Below are 19,818 nucleotides of genomic sequence, written 5' to 3' on the forward strand. Positions count from 1 at the left end.
TGAGTTGTTAATAGCGATATTTGCTCTTAGTCTAAGTCGAGGGTTGTAGTAGTAGAAGAGGCTCTGTAGTTGTGTGCGCAGAGGCCTGGTAGAGTCCGTAGCTGTGTGCGCGGACCCCTGCAGTTGAGTGCACAGGGTGGAATTGGATTGTACTGGAACAAAAGATTAATAAAAGATAAGTGTTTCTGAAATATTGTGCATCTGCTCGTAGATCTGTGTAATTATCCTTCTGTTATGGTGTTTGGCATCTCTTTAAAGCTTATGTTTGCGCGCACTTGCTACAAATATTAAATGATTGCTAAATAATACTGAATTAAGTCAGATCTATAATAAAACATACTAAGGGTAAGGGATCTAGATAGCACCTCTTCATGCTCGGTGCAAGGGCTATGCGAAGGTTGGATAAGCTATGCGAAAATGTACTAGAATGAAAGATCAGTCCACAACCCTTCCAGACCTCATCAAGACATCCCGAGGCTGCAGAAACCTGGTTCTAGCACCCTCCCATACTACCTCGGGTGAGACCTCAGTCCACGCTTCACGGACTCTTGCCGAAAGGGCCGATAGTTTTGGGATTTGTTTGGCTAAACATTTCTGAACCTGGGTTAGGCCCCATTAAGCCAAAAAAGCTTTAGTGTTTTAACTTTCTCAAACTCATCTAACAAGTATCCCATGTCACTCCTCCTGTAAGGATGATAATGATGATGATCATAGTGCCTGTCAGAACAAGAACTAGAATAATACTTGTGTCTATCACCTCTCCTATCTAGAGTTTCCAAGAGAATGCCATCTCTAACCATGTAATATCTATTTGACCTATGCCCGCCATGAGATCTACTTCCATATGCCCCATTAGTCTTATCCTCTTGCCCATGGCTAAGGCAAAGTGGCCCCTGTCACTACAATTCTGACAAAGTCTGGAGGATTACTGAATTAACTTCTACTTGTTTCTCCTGTGCCTGCATGATTCTGTCATTATCTTCCTTGCAACTCCTTATTTCTACCTTCAAGATTATCATTGTGTCTGCTAAGTCAGAATAATTCCCACCACCACGTTGCTCATCAGATCCATAGGGAGAATCCTGTGAACTGTAGTCTACCATCTTTCTAGTCATCTTTGACCTTCTTCCTGTAAATACACCATGTCAGCTAAACCAAAACATAAGCATAATCAACATACCTTGGTATAGTTTGGGGAGGATATCTCATCTACAAGATCAACCAAATTAGTGTAATACATGTATAACATAGTCATAACAACATATAGATATCATCCTAACCGTAGTCCAGTCATAAATGCATGACCATATCAACCACACACCATGACCTCATGCATGACAACTACAACCATATTAGTGTATGCTTAACATTATGTAAACATGGATGTGCATAAAAAATGCATAACCAAGGCATGACTGGCATACACTCATGATGACAACATCCAACAATAACACCATCCACTAAATCACATGGAGACATCACTGCAACCATGACCAACACCATGCATATGCAACAAGCACATAAACCACAAGTATAAGTAACACATATGAATTCAACATGAATTCATGAGCAACGCACCACCCATCTAGTCCAAGGAGTGAACCATATTCTAATACCACTATGTAACACCCTCCTCCCACATTTAGCCAAGCTAACTGGTCCACTGGGGTAAACATGTGATGAGAGGCTACTATGATGTGATTCAACTCCCTAGGTACAGTTAAGGAATTGGAACTCATAAAACAAAAGAAATCTAACCTTCCACACATGCCACAAAACCTCTAGGAGCCAACCAACCCTTCCAGGTGCTTACCCCCTAAAGTAACTTTCCTTTTCACTACCAAAGAGCCCCAGTCTCTCCCACAACAAGGCAAGCCAATGAATATGGACTTTTTTTAGCTATTTTTGTGCCAACGATCTCGGATTATGTGCCACTTTTTCAGGGTCAGGACTCAGGCCACTGCCCAGAATTTCATGAAACTTTAAAAATGAAAAATAACATGGGAACAAGGATACTAATAAAAATAACTTATCAATGACTTGATTGGACCCCTACTAGCCATGACAGGCATTTCGTCAAACATATCACAAATATTCATTCTACAAGTCTTAACAACAAATTTGAGCATAAGGGTCCCATACTTATTTGAGATTTTATAAGAAGAATTAATACCCTATCACATTAGCTACATTATCATCTATTAGGTCATATATTCATTGTTCATTCATTTACGAATCAAAACATGATGAGAGCCATACATCATCATTGTCATAAAACAAGCTCATAACTAGCATATAACCAACAGAAATAGTAGGGATACAACAAACATAAGTTCCACATATGAACGAGTACATTTACACATAAAATACCAAGGAAAAATACTTCTTATTAATGAATGAATATGCCAACTAGGTTCAAACTTCCACATACCACCCGACCATAGTTTGGTTGAACCAAATCTTTCTTTTAACCAATCACCTCTTGCCATATTCCAAGCATGAATGTGGGACTCATATCCAAAAATCAACTAGAGCTTCCTAAGGCTACACCACATCACCCTCATCAATAAAACTAGGCTTTACCACAATCCCCACCAAATCATTAGGCCCTAAACAAGCATGGATGCCTTCAGATATCTCCACTTAAACAGTGAGGAATTTGTTTGTCTCAACCTCTCGGCTTTACCATGTATCCCGCCATTACTGGTCAAGGGATTCCTAGGCCTAAGAGGTCTCCATCCTCTAGGATTTACCATGTATCCCATACTGGGAATCATAGGCCCAATCAAGGGTACTCATCATTGAGCTTTATTGTGTATCCTTCCATTCAATGGTCAAGGGATTCCTGGGCTCAAATGAGGTGTTCACAATCAAGATTTATTGTGTATCACATCTCGGGTTTCCTAGGCCTTGTGAATAATCCTAAGACCACCCCACTTAGCTTCGATTCCATCTGACAATCCAGCTCAACCAAATACAAGAGAACCCACCACACCTAGAAAAAACCATTCCAATGATAGCAAGAGAACCAAGAACACACATGCAAAACCATGCATGCCAAAACTAGCAAGGAAATCATACATGCAATTTGATACATGCAAATAATCATGTTATAGTTGCTTGATCCTACTCTTCTTTACTTGATCTTTGTTTCCTCTTTCCTTCTTTTCTTTTCTTGATCCAATATTGAGGTGCTCAAAGAAAACTCTATGTGTCCAAGAGTGTGAGAGAAAAAGAATAGAGAGAGAGCTCCAAAACTGAAGTGACAAAATGTACCCACTGATCCTCGCAAGCCTTTTTATTAATAAGGCCTCTATTTTCCTTCATTTTCCTCCTCACATGCAACTTGTGACCTTTCACCTTCCTTTTCTCCTAATTTCCAATATTTTGATAAATATAATATGCCAATTAATGCACTTTGCCTTTCCAAAGTCTTTGCCAATTTCCTTAGCCATAATAAACCAAATTAACACCCACACTAGGATGATTTTCCGAACATTCATCTTGGAATAAGTGTCCCATAACCTTGGTTATTATTTTTCCTTTATTAACTTTTATTACATGGAATTTTCACCAGGGTTGTTAGATACACAATGTACAGTATCTGGGGATCAGAGCAGGAAGATTTCACATTTTATGGAGTTAATGTGACAAAAGTGAGGGCTTTCTCACTAAAACCACACAATGCACAATTCTGGGATACAAGGAGGCACAATAGTACACAGTTGGGAAAGTCGGTAAGATAGTAATGAAGGCTTCCTCACTATGATTGTAAAATGCATAGTGTAGGGAGACCAATGACTGAAGGTTGTGTAGTTGAGGGAGACAGTGACATGGTGAGGCAAGCTTTCCCACTATGACTACACAATGCACAGTTCAAGAGAAAGGTTGGGCCACTAGATTGCACAATTTCATAGTTCAAAGAGATAGAGAAATAGATTGATGACTAAAATTGCGCATGTGCCGAGGGAGACTAACTGGAGAATAAAATTGCACAATTTCCAAGGGTAGGAAGCTCACTAATCTCTATGACTACACAATCCACATTCCTTAGAGGTAGTGATTGAGACAAGACATGTTGACTGAGGCCTAATACTGTGCAATGCACAGTTTAGGGAGGTAGACGAGAGGGAGGTTGATCAGGGAAGGATCATCTTCAGAAAATGACTAAAAGTGGGACCAAAGATCAGAAAGATGAGACCATAACATGACTTGAACATGATCACACACTTATAGATGATCAACCACTTGACAATGAAGCATTTATCAACATGTACTCATTGAAATGACAACATAACAACACTTGCCTCCAAGTGCGACACTTAAGATACACTTTGCAACACAAGTGATGACACTAGTGAAACAATTCTCAAGACTCAGAATGTGTCTAATTCATGTATTTATGATAGATATAACACAGTGGTGTAGGAGAATGCATCATAATTTTCCTTCAAGAATATAAAAATGACTCCCTTTAAATAGATGCGACACTTTTGTAACCATAAGGCGACACTTGCTAATGTAAGAGAAAAGTGAAAAAGACGCTCGCAAAGGCTAAAGAAAGTGAAAGTGACACATGCCAGAGTAAACATAACATGAAAACAACACTTGGTAAAGTGAAAGCAAACAAAAAAAGATAGTCATGAACATGAAAGTGACACTCACAAAAATAAAGGTGCGCCAAAGTGATAGTTGGGAAAAATCATCGAAATCTAGAAGTACAAATGCAATTAAAGTGAGGATAATTGTCAGTGGAGAGCGTGCACTAACTGTTGACATGTGTTGCGTATTAAAATGATCTTATGGATTGCACAATCACTAACACTAGTGATTGTGTAAGCCTTGCCTTCAAGAACTGTGCAATGCCTATCTATGATTTCATAGAAAGATGTGTGTTTGTTAATTCATTGAAAACAAAACATGTGTGAGAAAGTGACTTTGACACTTACAATGTAAGAAGAATACTCAAACACTTAATAAAGAATCAATTAACCATGAAGTGACCATAGACGAAAGATCATAAGATCCTCAGTAGGCTCCAAAATTTGAGTGTAAGAAAAATTTTGGAGCGTGTTTGTCGCAACAACAACACTTTCTAGATCTAGGATACCTACAAATATCCTTAATAAGTCATCCTTATCATTTCGAAAAGTTCCTCCCAAGGCATGTTGACCCTAGGTTTCCCTTTGAGGCAACATCAAAATTTAGTTTAATGAAGCTACTAGTTGGAGGTTCCAAATTCTAATTTGTTTGTGCTGTTTCCCTGAGGATCTTTCTTAATTGATGCCTGGAGTACATCGTGATATCTGATATCCAAAGATTTTAGTATGGATTCTTGCTATGGTGGACATTATCAGTTTGTTCAGTTCATGAGGTGATTAACACTGTTTCCTAGATGCCTTGTTTAATCTTGTCCCAGACTTTACCTACTTCTATGCACTCATTTTTTAATATTTCACTATTTCTTTCATTCCAAAACTCCCATAGAAAACAACATGGGAAAGGTTTCCATGCTCGATTCATAATGGGATTTCTATAGACAATGGATCTCCATAATGCTATTGTCTCAACTAAACATATTATGTTATGATTTGATTGTCTGAAAGTGACAACACCATTAATTTTTTTTAAATGTGTTTTTGAATGTATAAAAGGATTCAACACCCTGAAAAACCTTTGAGACACTTAATTTTTGCAGTTTACATCATTGAGGTTTAGGATTTCAAACTTAATTCTAACAAATTTCATTTAAAATTAACCATAAATGTTGCTCGAAGAAAAACAAAAACGTCTATGTTTTTAGAATAACTGCAAATAAGTTTGGCCATTTTCCCTTCTTTTAAGCACGAAGGACATAATAAAAGCCCTTGAAATATTTTCCGGATTAGGTTATCCCAAGTTAGGATTTTACCCTGAGTTAGCAGCCATATAAGAAAGGATATTTTTGGCCATAAATTATGTGTCCAAATTTTTAACCAGAATTCTTTCTTTGGTAATTCTATATGTCCTACTATTAGGCGGTAGGATTATTGAGACTAGAGAAACCCCTTAGCCTTTAGCCCCAACAAAGGCTTGTTTGGGCCCTTGTGAACCTTTATCTTTTGTGTTGTTAGCTCCTGCTAGAAGCACTCCTAGTCAAGCTTAGCCGGGAGGGGAAGCTAGTGTTCTTTGGGAATTTAAGATATCCATTGAATTACCGTGTTGGAGGTTATCTAGTACTATTCAAACTATCTTTTGTATGATTTAGCATGGTAATTTTCTCTTACAAGTTGTAAGTATTCTCAGGTCATCCATGATGGGAGCTACTTCCATGCGTCATCCCAAAATAAAGCATTGTGTTTGTACTATATTTTCCCAAAGAAATGATTTTGAATAATGTGCTTGTTATTCTAGGTTACATTATAGATAAGGAGCTTGCAATGATTCCACCTGTGCATAGCCAAGAAAATATTAACTAGTTATTAAGTATGTTATGATGATAATCTTATGAAATTGGAGGTTTTTCAATAATGTTTTATAATAATTGCATGTATGTATAAAACATTTTGTATATGCCACTTCCACATGAAAAATGTGGTTATTCACTCTCAATTCAAATTAAAAAAGTTCACGCGAGAGGTATATCCAGTTGTTGCCTGTCTCTGTTCAAAGTTGGCGTATAAAGTCTAGTATGTTATAATACTCTCTTTGTATCCTAGGTTGGGGGCCTCTACTCATGATAAACCTCACGTCCGGAGGGGAAAGTAAACACTGGTTAAATTAGCAGTTTCTGTGACTAGAAATATTGGCCTTCCTGACTATGTAATGTCGATTTATATCTATTTGGCAACATACTTTCTCACATGGGCATGCTTATTGATTTCCGGTTTTTTCTCATGATGTTTCCTCTGCATGTTGATAATTGGGTTCCCCGTTTTAATCTTGAATTGTCTAGGCAAGCCTTGTGGAGAGTAAGGGTTCTAGTAAATGATCAGGGCCGAGTGTACAGACTCAAGTCTTAGGGGTGCATGGAGGACACCGTTTTTATTCTAGTGGTACCTCCCACTCCCAAAGGGTTATTGTTTATGTATGCTTTCTAGCTCAAGTGGTGGAATTATGAAGGATCGAAGTTTCGTCCGATGTTTCATTTGTTTTTCTTGTCATACATTAAGTTAATACTTGTCTTTATGGTGGTTCTCTATAAAAATCATATTCGAGGTCTGCCTACACTGTACCCACTTTTGGCCTCTATATAGTGGACTGGTTTACGACCGAAGGAAGGTGGGAGAAGGGTGAAGAAAGGAGGCCTAACCTTGACAGATATGGTGAAGTCCCCGCCTCACGGTGGAGCCTTGAGCCAAGGTGGAAGGGATCGCAAACACCAGGAAGGAAAAGGTAAAGAATTTGGTTCATCTTCTAGTTAAACTGCATGACAAAGAGGTTGAAAAATGAACTCTGAGATTCTTCAGGCCATTTCAGGCATACTGTGAGGGGACCCTAGCGCAGGTGAAACAATTGATCGCAACCTGGGAGGCAGAGTTGAATTTGAAAGCTGAGCTTGAACTGCCAGACGAAGATTAGGGGGAGCTAATCACGGACCCTAGGTACACTTGTGGCCATCTCACCCTATTCAGAAATTTCGTCCATCTCTACTGGTTAATGAAATGCGTAGTGGCCAAAGCAATGGCTACGACCACCAAGACAGCAATGCAAAGTGAGCCTGAGTCGAGCCTCCAAGATATTCAAAAAGAGCTCCATCTTATTCCACTTCAGTTGTAGGATCAGAATGCTCGCTTAGGTCATATTAAGCGACATATCACATGTCTGTCACAATATGAATTACCAGGATCAAGTGTTAAAGATCCCGCTCCGATGGAATCGTCACATGATTAGTTAGTCGAAGTCATGCATGTTAATTTTGGCCTAATTCTGGTTGTATATGTCGAGTAGCAAATATGTTTTCAGTGTTATACTTACAAGTTGGTTTCTAGACTATCAGAATTATAAGGTTTGGTTAAATAGACTCAAACTATTTATGTTTTGGATGGATTATAATGCAATTCAATGGCCAACATACCTGGTCTCCCACTGGGCAAGTTGAGCCAACCGAATGACTTATATATTTGTAACCTGCATGTTTATAGATGAATGAATGAAAGGTATTGCTAAGCTTACAAAAAAATTAAAAATTAAAAAATTGCGATTTTTTTTATTTGAGGAAGAAATTATCAAGTTTTAAATATATAAAAGTAAATTAAAATACTCATCTTAAATATTTTAGATAGATGTGACTTTGTTGAAGCTGTAAAATAGTCATATTTTCTTTCTTTCTCTTCTCTCTGTTTTTTTTTTTTTTTTTTTTTTTTTTTTTTTTTTTTTTTTTAAATAATTTGAAATTCAAATTTTATGGCTTGGACTAAAAGTATACTATATTCTTGTTATTTCCTTTAAATCAAGAAAAAGGGTTTTTAGTACTAACTTTCTTGCATTTATAAATACATATGTTTATCATCACTATACCGAGTTACTATTTTATATTTATCTAATACAATTAGGAAATTATTGTAGATGATCTAATGAGGCTTAATGTTATGAAAATACAAAACACATACTACTTGAAGGGAAGAGAAGGGTTATAAGGGTTACACATCAATTTAAATGGTTAAATTCATTTTAAATTTTTAATATTGACAGGTTAAAATAAACTATTCTTTTCTTGTGAAAATGAAAAGAAATTTAAAATTTCATGCATATCTCACACATTGCACCTCCTAATATGTCAAGTTGTGTAGACCTCAAATGAATGATCTTATATTTAGACAAAACTCCATGTATAGTTGAATGAGCACACATAAATGGCATTAGTTCGCTAGTTTTACACTTTTCATAGGAATTGTATAGAGGGATTTAAAAAGGACCATTTATTTATTAATCCTACAAACATCATTTCTCAAATGCAATGGAAGTGTTTTTATATTTTATTCTAGGGTAAATGTCCCAATCATTCAAACAATTGCAATGAGTGTTTAAATGAAATCAAATATCATATTAATTTAAGGATATCACTGTAATGTTTAATTAAAATAAAAACATTGTTTAAAAGCTCCAACAACACAATGTTCCTAAAAGAATATAGCTTATTAAGATCTTTTGCCATAAAATTTATAGGGCTAATGATTGTTGTACATGTGCATTATGATGCAAAATGCCATGATCTCCAAAAGGACAAAGAAATAACATTACTTTTTGTTAACAAAAATGAATGTTTAAGTTGAAAATTACTTATTGAAATTCAATTTTTGAGAATAAGGAATCAAAGTTGTGTTGAATTCAATTTTGATCCATGGTGTCAACTATTCTGTTTTCATATTGAGTAGACATAAAGAAAACATGTAGGTACTATTCATTAATCCAAGAAAGTAGAGTAGGTGGTAAATGCAAGCAAGAAAAGCATATAGTTTTCCTCGATGGGGCCATGGAAAATTGGTAGGTACCATTTGTAAATCCAAATAGTGAAAGGATGGGGAGTTGATTCTTGTTCAAATTGTTTCTCCTTTTGAAAAGTAAGAGGATTAACAACAACCAAAGATTTTAATCTTCAATATCTACCACTTAGATGTAAATTTTCAATAAATAAATAATATATGCATAGGCTCTATAGAAATAGTATTCTAATTTATAACTTTTCATTTCATTAACTATTATGATAAGGTAAATTTTGTTAATTCTTGTTTTATTTTTAATGGTCATAATATATAGAAAAAAAATATAAAAATAATGAGATGTTATGAAAAGTTTTCTTATTATTGAATATTTCTGAAATAATATTGCTTTTTAATTTGATAAACAATTTTATTTTAATTTTCATTTGCAATAAAATAACTTTATATTTAATTATTTAAATAAGATAAAAATAGAAAAACAACTTTATATCTTTATATGACAAGTTAAAGCACTTGGGAAGGCATTAACAACTTCAATTTTCAACCCTAATTATGTACTTTAATTTGACTTTTGATCACAATAATTTTATTTTTAATTAATTTATGTTATGTAAATCATATAATAGTTATAATTGTATTTCTTTATGCTATAATTTATTGCATTAAATTGTTTTTATACTATGTTAAATTAATTTAAATACTATTCTATTAAATATATTTATTATATTTAATTTTTAAGCTGTTATATTATATTTATATGATAAATTAATTTAATTTAATTGATTTTGTTGTATATAGTAATATATATTTATGTTAGTTTTATTTTATTGAATTAATATTATGTTACACCATTGTGTTAAATTGTTTTTATGCTCTTTTAAATTAATTTAAATAATGTTTTTTTTTTACATTTTACTCTTCAAGTGAATTGCAATACATAGATAACAATATTCGTGTAGAAGGAGCTTTAAAAGGCTCAGACCTCAACCTTTGTCACTTGTATGAGCCATTGAACATTACCTATATACAAAAAACCATTACATTTGGGCATTGTGAGGCGTAATCCCTCCCCTAAACAAAGATACAATAAAACCACATTGTATAAATTGAAACAGGTTGTGTTATACTAACACCTTAAAGAGCCACAAGAGACAACCCATGAGCCACAAAAGAAAGCCCCCAAGTGCCTAACGAAAACCACCATCCCACTGAAAATAAGACCATAGAATGCCCATGAAACAACAAACCATCACCACTCAAAAACCCATCAGTTGTATGCAAAACACCACCAATGTACCAACACCATTTAATAAATAATTATGAGCTCGAAGATGATACGCTGAAAGTTCTAAACCTTGTCCCGTCCACCATATATTTATTTGATAATTTCATTTTATTTAATTGACTCAATTTTATATAGAATTAAATTATACTATATTGTATTATATTTAAAATAATTTCATTTCATTTCATTTATTTTATTTTATGCAGTACTCATTACTTTATATTTATTGCTTAATAATTAAATGTAGAATTACTGTTTTATATTAATTAATTTTATATTTAATTCATACTAAAGTTATAAACATGGTGTATTAATTATTTTTATTGTTTTAAAATGATTTTATTTATAGCTTAATATTATAGAGTTGTGTGATTATTTTCTTATTTAATATGGAGTTTGATACCAGAAAAAATTGGATAACAAGAAATCATTTCAATATGTTTAAAAATATTTCCATTTTAGATAAAATTTATAAAAGTTTTATGTACAGAAAATAATTGAAATTAAAAAATCCTTACCCATATATAACTTTTACATATCACAACAAGAAAACTATACTTAATACTTTCACTATGAAAACAGTTAACTCATAGGAAAAAAAAATAATAAATAATTATTTTAAAAAGCGTTTAATTTATTTTTATAAAATTTCAATATTACATTATTAAATAATGTAAACATAATTTGTTTATTTAAAAAACAATGATTTAGAAAAAAGATTATTAAGAAATAAAATGTGCAAACTAAAATAACAAATTAAGTTTAGTTAAGAAATAAAATGAACATATAAAAATAAAAATTTATTGAAATAAAAATATGAATAATCTCAAAGATAAAATGTCTTTTATTACAACTAATTTGACTTTTTATACCAATAAAATTGGTCTAATACACATTTATAAGGGGGTATTATTTACAAGGGGCTGTGTTATCCTTCAGAAGGTCGTTATCAGCAGCATCAGCAGTATCATCCTCATCAGCAGCAGCATCATCATCAGCATTATCAGCATCAGCAGCATCCTCATCAGCAGCAGCATCATCATCAACATTATCATCATCAGCAAACAATTGCTCAAATTCAACAAAAATCTCCTTCCGACTTTCTTTAGTACCTTTCATCAATTGTTTCATCAATTCTTTTGCTTTGCCATTTGGATGTTCTTCACATAATAATTTTACTATTTCTTTTCCCTTCTCTGTTATTAAATTTCCATCTTCGTCCATTATAACCATCCATAAATAACTCTCCTCCTCCTTTTCCCTTGGATAAATAAAATTCAATAAAGAATAAATTTTATTGAGCTCCTCATCCTTATCATCTATTTCTATTTCAGCCCTTGCTTCTTTAAAGGAGGAAATACGTGCCCAAAACCGCATAGCTTCATGCTCAGATAAATTTAACAAAGACATCCCCTGCATCTCCGCTTGTACCATCTTCGATGATTTCACTGCTAAATCATTTCTACCAGTGGCAGCAGTGAACCGTGCACTTTGGTAATTCTGGAATTCAAATTTAGGAATATAAACGATGTAAATACTATCACTCCACTCCATCAACACATTGTTTATGGAATTTGTAAACTCCCTGTTGTCGGAGGTATATAAGCATATCATCTTTTGCTCACGCATTGCCCTTTTCACCTTTTCATCCTCAACCACAACACAAGAAAAGTGTTAGAAACCAGGATAAAAATAAAACAATGTTAAATACAGAAGTGTTGGAAATAAAGATAAAAATAATAAAAAATGTTAAAATAAAAATGAATGACAGAATCATTTGAAACAAACAAATAATGACTTACCTGCTCCGATACACTTTCCAAATGCTTGAAAAGAAACATCAGAATAGGCATACTCTTCATCTCTCTCACTTCTTTTTCCATCAATTCCTCGTATCTTTCCTCCGTGAAAGGATAAGCTTCTGTCCCCCATGCGTTTACCATGCGCAATAGCCCCCCACAGCCACGGTTATGCGCTGCCATTGTCCCGTTGCTTTCTATTATCCTCATTATGTTCGGGTGCCACCTGTCCCATCCTCCATACGCCAGTGGACACCCTTCAACGAGAAAATACTTAGTTGCATTCGTCAGCTGCCACGGATCTTGGATGACCAACCATGGAACCTCTCTCGAAAACTTCTTACATACATCCAATTGTGTATCCAACTGGATTATTGGAATTGTTATTATTTCAAAATTAAATCTATCTTTTTCTGCACGATACATCTCCACTAGAGATAGAAGAGGAATATCATGACGGATGCGGGCCGGCCTGATATCTAATAAAATCTTTTTTCCTTTCAATTCCTTCACTCCCACCTACAATTTTCACATGAACAAAAACAAAATAAAGGGTAGTTAAAATTTGTTTGTAACATAAATATTTGTAAGATATTTGAATTATCAACAAAATATACAACTTAATACCTGAGTTAATGCACCACTCTTCAGAAAATCAAGAGAACTTTCCTCTTCTCCACTTGCGAAGAGCTCTCTTAACAACTCTATATGATTCTCTCGGGGACTTTCTACTAGTTGCTTCAATTTCAGGTATTTTCCGCATTTCTTCACCACAAATTCCTCCACCGCTGAGTCGTTTGATAAAGCTTCCCAACACGAAAGGTACTTATAACCTTTTTCGTCACTGACAACCTTCGCACTCATCTCAACCCTGTAGGTCAAGAGCCGACCAGATATTATCTCTCCAGCTGCTACTAACAGTTTTTCAAACAATGCTTGAGCATTCTCGTTAGCAGGAGCATGGCCCAGAATTTTATTCTTCACTTTCTTAGGAAATTTATTAAAATGTTTGCCAAAGTAAACCACGACGAAATTTGCTTGAATATCATCGATGCTCTCCTTAATTAAAGAGAATGGAATACCACGCGAGAAAAGGTATCGGCTATCGAACAGAACAAGCAGCAGGGTGTTCAGAGGAAGATCAGATATATGGACTGGCTCTCCTCGTCCATTAATCAGTAGGCAATCAAATTCTAATTGCAACTGTTTTAGAACATTCTCCTTATTTGAGAAACCCTGAAGAAAAAAACTAAAGTGAGTGGAAAGGAAAAGTAATGGAAAGAAAAAAACATGCTTAGCGATTTTCTCCAGTATTATAAGTTTTTAGGATCTAAACATAAGAAGAGTTGATTGTGACGCAGAAAAAGATAACATGTTTTAAAATGTGGATTACCTGCCGCGTATGCACTACACAAGACCATGATTGATCCCCTTGTCTTTGAATTTCTTCCCATCTCTCCTCCAACAACGTGCTTCCTTTGATGCGCAAAATCTGTAGTGTTTTCATCTTTACCATGCTCTCCATCCATTTCCCTTCCAACATATAGCAATCAGTTAGATGCAGAGTTTGCAATGAGGTGAGAAAATGGAAATCCTCGGGGAGCTTCTTTAGCACTTTACAGTTATGCAGTGATAGAACTTGCAGTGATGAGAGACATTTGAAGTCTGCACATAATTCTTCAAGGCTCGTGCACCCTGATAAATCCAACTTCTCCAAGCACTTGAGTTGGCCGAAACTTTCTGGAAGCTTCTTTAACACTCTGCACTGCTCCAGCGATAGAACTCGCAGTGATGAAAGACATTTGAAGTCTGCACATAATTCTTCAAGGCTCGTGCACCCTGATAAATCCAACTTCTCCAAGCACTTGAGTTGGCTGAAACTTTCTGGAAGTTTCTTTAGATTTTCACAATCGACCAGGCTTAGCTTTATTAAACTTGTTGCTTCTCCAAATCGATCTGGAAGTTTCTCTAGGCGATGGCAGCTATACATTGTAAGTTCTGTTATAAAGGAGAGGTTGCAAAACCCATCGGGTAGTTCTTTTAAATCGGCCGAACTTAAGTTGATGGAGTCCAACTTCAACTGCCCAATGCTGTCAGGAATACTGCTTAGTTTCGTACAACCACCTAGACTAAGGTTAACAAGGGATGTTAACTTTCCTATGCCATAAGGGAGATCTTTTAAGCTTGCACACCTGGATAAGTCCAAAATTCTCAATGATGAAAGTTCCTCAAGACTGGTAGGCAAAGCTTCTAGACTTTGACAGTTGAACAAATTGAGTTCTTGCAATGATATAAGCTTTCCAAGATTGCTAGGAAGCGCTTTTAGACTCTCGCACCTGCTCAAACGGAGTTTTTGCAATGATGTAAGATTTTCAAGACTGCTAGGAAGCGCTTCCAGTCTTATGCAGCACCCCAAATCGAGTTCTTGCAGATCAGAATTCAATGATCCCAAATCTGTTGGCAGCTGCCTCAATCCAGAACAGCCAAAAAGGCTCAACACTCTTAGAGATCCAAGCTTTGAAATAGATTCCGGTAATTCCTCTAGATATTTACATTCTGAAAGTCTTAATTTCCGCAAACCATTTACCACATCTCCTAGCTCATGAGGCAATCTTTTCAGCTGTGCATTCTTGAGTATCAGTACTCGCAAATTGCTGACTTGCTGAATACAATTGGAAGAGATTTGGAAGTCGGGGGAATTTAATTGTAAATCGATGTGTCTAAGATTGGAGGGCATCTGAAAATTAAGCATATCTGAAAGTTATTCTCAAATCATTAAAACTAATAAAACTACGCGCGATATAGATTTATAGATATTCCAAGAAAATTGAGAAGAGAAATAACGAGGACCAAATATTTGAAGTAAACTTGCCTGACTTAGATTTTGTAAATCTGCAGGTTTGAAACATAGATGTCTCAACTCCTTGAAGCCCTTTAACTTTGACACGTCAAAAGGAAGATGGGAAACTTCCGCACTGAAAAAAACCAGCTTTTCAAATATTCTTTGACATTTGCCCTCTACATCTGTTAAGCGCCCAAGTGTAAGAACTCTTAAAGATTTACACATCAAGTCAAGTTTTGGTGCGGGTAGATACAATGGATCCTTGTTTTTACTCGACCATATGCCTTTGATCTTTCGAAGGTCCTACATTTTTATTAAATATTTCTCAGTCATCTGAATCAAGCGACATATTTTTAAACAAATTAACTGTACATGACATATATTTATGAGTCAACAGATTGCGTACCTCATCTTCCTTCTGATGTAAGAACTCTTGAATTTCACTTGCACTGGTGAATCTGAATCTTTCTCCCTCTGACTTCTGAAGACCAATTTTCAGGATGATATCGTGCACTCTTGCAGTCATGCTTTTCACATCTTGCGTGACAAGCGCTCTTTTTTCTAGCTTTTTCAGTTCTTTTTCTCCCACAATATTTGAAAGTGCTTCCCAGTCCCAACCTTGAAAAAATGAACAAATGTCCAAAAATGGATCTCTCAAACTATCTTCAAGATTTTCGTAGGCAAAGACGTAGCACTCTATATTTTCACCAATTTCACCCTTCCAATTTTTTTTGCTCTCTTCCATCACTGTTCTATAAGCATTTTTTGCATTTTCTTCGGAACTTATGAATCCTGCTACCACAGTCAAAAGCTTTGGAATTCCTCCACATGCCTTGACTATATCGTTCATTTGGCTGGAATGCAATTGCTTCTCCTTATCACCCAGTTTTTGTTTGACAAGCTCCATTGCCTTTTCATCCACAAGGCTTTCAATAGCATAGAATTTTGTTTGTATTCCTTGCTCTTCGCGCATTCTCACTGCATTACTATCTCGTGCAGTGATAAGCAACCTCAGTTTTTTTGCAATCCCCATATTCTGAGGTAGAAGCTGTTCGAGTGCATCTCGGCCTTGTTCAACCTTCTCTCGGAGCAAAACATTGTCAATAAAAATGAAAGCCACCTCCTCTTTTAACAAGAGGCCAATTTCTTGCTGCCCTTGCTCAAATGTTCTAATATTTGGCATAGCGTCTTCATCTTCCTTTCTTCCCGTCCTCAGATCTTTTATTATATCTTTTTGCAACTTCATTACATTTGGAGTCGTTGCTATGTCTTCAAACAGTCTAACCATGGCGTATTTACATCCTTTTATATTATTTTGATCAAACAGTGTTGCATACACAGCATTGGCAAGGGTGGTCTTTCCCATTCCCCCAAACCCATGGATAACAACTGCTATTGCATTTTTCTCACTTCTCCAGTCCAGAAGTTCTATAACTTTGTCCAACGGGTCTTCAATTCCAACTGTTTTAACAATATTAAAACATCAACTATATCACACCACTCTCAGAAACAGTAAAACAATAATCCCATATAAACATACAAATAAATGGTAATACTTGCTACAATTTACCTGCATTTGTAGGGTATTCTACGTGTACTGGCTTTTGCCGACGTGGCCTATTGGCTCTAAAAAGACAGAGACTCATCCTGTTGTCCATAACTCTGTACATTTTTCTTTCTTGTCCACGGGCGTTGAGAAAAATCTGCAACGAGTAAAATTCGATGAAGAAACTTCAGAATAGGGCTCTGACCTTACATGCATGCATAGAACAAAGAGGCCTCCACAACATATACATATCTACATCCATTTAAACACAATATTTAATTGGAGAATGGGTTACTCACCTGGCAAACCTTGAGGAGTCTATTTGAGTGCAGGACATGATAGAGGCTTCCAGTATCAGCTCGGTTGCTTTTCTGATTGGACTCTCCATCTGTTCATTCAACCAAGGCTCTTCTTGAAGCTCCTTAACATGTTTGGCCAACGAGTTCATTTCGTCCAACAGACTCAGGCACTCCTCTTTGATATCAGAAACATCTTCAAATCTTTCCAAAATTGTAGCGACTACAACAAGACCAGCAGTAGCCAAGCTTGCGTGCCCTATTCCTTTTAAGAGATCGACAACGACAGTCTTTGCTGCACTGGAACCTTGAGACGGAATAATATCTTTCTGAAGGGAATTTAGATTTAATATTAATTACAGTGAAGGAAAAAACCAAGTTTTTCTTAATCTCAGATTCATTGTTTCGTTGAATATAAAATTCGACTGTGAGGATTGAAACGTACCACTGCGGAAGCAAACTCTTTTACCCCCGTGAAGAACTCCTTCAAGTTCAACAAGTCCTTTGAGGTGATCCTAGACCAAAACTTGTATGTCGGAAATTTCAATTTTTTCTTTGACGATTTTTCCTAGGAAAACATGGAAATGCGATATATTTAATTTTTCAGGTCATCACATACTAACAAAACTAAATCTAATATAATTCCCATTTACATAATAGGATAGAATGATTGCAAATTTACAGAACAGTGCAACATATCCTCAACTTATACTGATTGAAAATTTCTCTATTATCAGTTTAAAAAAAAATTCATAATCTGAAATCGGATAGAAATACTTGAATAAGACCCATAAACCTCCTTATTATCAGTTTAATTTCAAAATATTCCCATCCTATGAATAAATCTATCTAAAATTACCTTAAGTACTTCCAAGAGCTCACTTATATAATTGATAAGTTCATCGAGATTTACGTTGCCCTCTTTGCCGTCCATTGCGATTTCAGCAGCTTCCTTAATGGTGGTAGTAAGATCAGACACCTTTGAAACGCTGGAAGAGGAAGAGCCATCACCTTTTAATGGAGCGCGTAGGGAGCCTCCTTTTTCAGATGGATCGCCCTTACCCTCTTCAATAGGAGACGGAGCGCGTAGGGAGCCTCCTTTTTCAGACAGATCGCCCTTACCCTCTTCAATAGGAGACGGAGCGCGTAAGCCGCCTTCTTCAATAGGAGACGGATCGACCTTACACTCTGGTTCAGCGGGTGGTTCAGCGGGTCGGAGGAAAGAAGAGCCTCCTTTTTCAGACAGATCGCCCGTACCCTCTTCAATAGGAGACGGAGCGCGTAAGCCGCCTTCTTCAATAGGAGACGGATCGACCTTACACTCTGGTTGAGCGGGTGGTTCAGCGGGTCGGAGCGAAGAAGACGAGCCATCTGGCCGTGATGTCAAACACGGTGATGTCAAACACGAGAAGAATTTCAACACCTTCGCTTTGAGGAAAGAAATGATATTCGACATCGCTGCAGAAGGAATGAAGGGAACGAGCTGGGGAAAGGACTTAGGAGCGATCAACAATGGTATCAAGAAGGGAGGGAATGAAAAAAAGTTCTGAGTAATTTCACTGCAATTCTCTCACAGCTACACAGGTCAATTCTATAAATACCGAAGGGGCTGTAAAGGGGCTCACTTCACTCACTGAAATTGCTGCGTAAGACCATGGCTGGATATTTATAAAGATCACAAAGATAAATAAATTACCATACAATGAGAATGCCTTTAAACATTAAAAATTAATATGGCCTTGTAAAGTAAAGGGTAGACCCAGTTGTCAAGGTGGGCTGTTAACCTCTTCTCCACCTGAGCCCGCTTTTTCTTAAAATGACAGGTTAACCATGATGATGTTAGATGAAAAGCGAGTAAAAGCAAATCTAAATCACGAATTATAGGGTGAAATTTGTTGTGCAAATTGTTTGTTACGGGTGAATTGCTCCTCAAATATATTTTAAAAAATTATAAAACTGTTAAAAAAAAAATTAAAAACTGTTAAAATTCTGAGTAGAAACTATGAAAATAGGTTAGGAACTGTGAAAGATGTTAAATTTGACGGGCTAGTTTCTTCTGAAATTCCAATCTTGCTGGTAGGGTTATTGTTTTTTAATATGATTAATATCAGTGACAGTTTTAGGGTAGATAGTGTCAGGGTTTAAAGTTACATTATAGAAGAACAGCTTGAACACTGTAGTCTAATGAGATTGTCGTTTTTGTTAGGAAAATTGTGCAAATTCAATCAAGATTTTGATAAAATCTGACAAAGATTTTTATAAATTCAGGTAAGTGGCAAATTTCAAAATTTTGAATGTCCCATAAACTATCAAAAATGTGATTCAAAATATTGCTATTACAAAATTTGTTGATTTTTTTTTTTTTTAACCAAAATTCAAATCAATCTTAACCATGACCACAATTCTTCAACCTCCACCTCAATACACAAAGCCCAAAGCTAATAGATGATTACGGGTTTGACACTGACAATATTGGAAAACATCCATTTATGCAAATGTAACGTCTCTCTGCACTGCCTTCGGATTTTAAGGGTAGCCATTTTGCATACACGTACACAGAGCTGAGTGTAAGAGCCTAGTTAGTAATTTATTCTTTTGGTAAGAATTTGGCTTATAATTTTAGTTGAG

The 19,818-nt window shown here is 35.7% G+C and overlaps 1 protein-coding gene across 1 annotated transcript; it reads right to left on the minus strand.

Annotated features, from left to right (window-relative positions):
* Nucleotides 1-11,506: 11,506 nt before the first annotated feature.
* On the minus strand, nucleotides 11,507-17,019 carry LOC149265292 (uncharacterized). The gene is made up of 7 exons (XM_089429264.1): nucleotides 16,919-17,019; nucleotides 15,755-16,809; nucleotides 15,379-15,651; nucleotides 13,900-15,243; nucleotides 13,134-13,742; nucleotides 12,510-13,025; nucleotides 11,507-12,348 (listed from the first exon to the last, which is right to left on the minus strand). The coding sequence occupies exons 1-7, from the start codon at nucleotides 17,016-17,018 to the stop codon at nucleotides 11,617-11,619; spliced, it is 4,629 nt and encodes a 1,542-aa protein (XP_089285390.1). The 5' UTR covers nucleotide 17,019; the 3' UTR covers nucleotides 11,507-11,616.
* Between the last annotated feature and the right edge of the window lie 2,799 nt (nucleotides 17,020-19,818).

The sequence above is a fragment of the Pinus tabuliformis genome, chromosome 6, assembly GCF_031772625.1.
Source record: "Pinus tabuliformis cultivar Carrire ecotype Pingquan chromosome 6, CPIR1, whole genome shotgun sequence".
NCBI lineage: Eukaryota > Viridiplantae > Streptophyta > Pinopsida > Pinales > Pinaceae > Pinus > Pinus tabuliformis.

Bases quoted from the DNA above. Each gene is read 5' to 3' on its own strand.
- LOC149265292 (XM_089429264.1), bottom strand. From the start codon at position 17,018: ATGTACAGAGTTATGGACAACAGGATGAGTCTCTGTCTTTTTAGAGCC. The intron at 16,810-16,918 runs GTAAATTGTAGC...TTGTTAAAACAG, and splicing joins AGAATACCCTACAAATGCAG to TTGGAATTGAAGACCCGTTG. The intron at 15,652-15,754 runs GTACGCAATCTG...ATAAAAATGTAG, and splicing joins TACATCAGAAGGAAGATGAG to GACCTTCGAAAGATCAAAGG.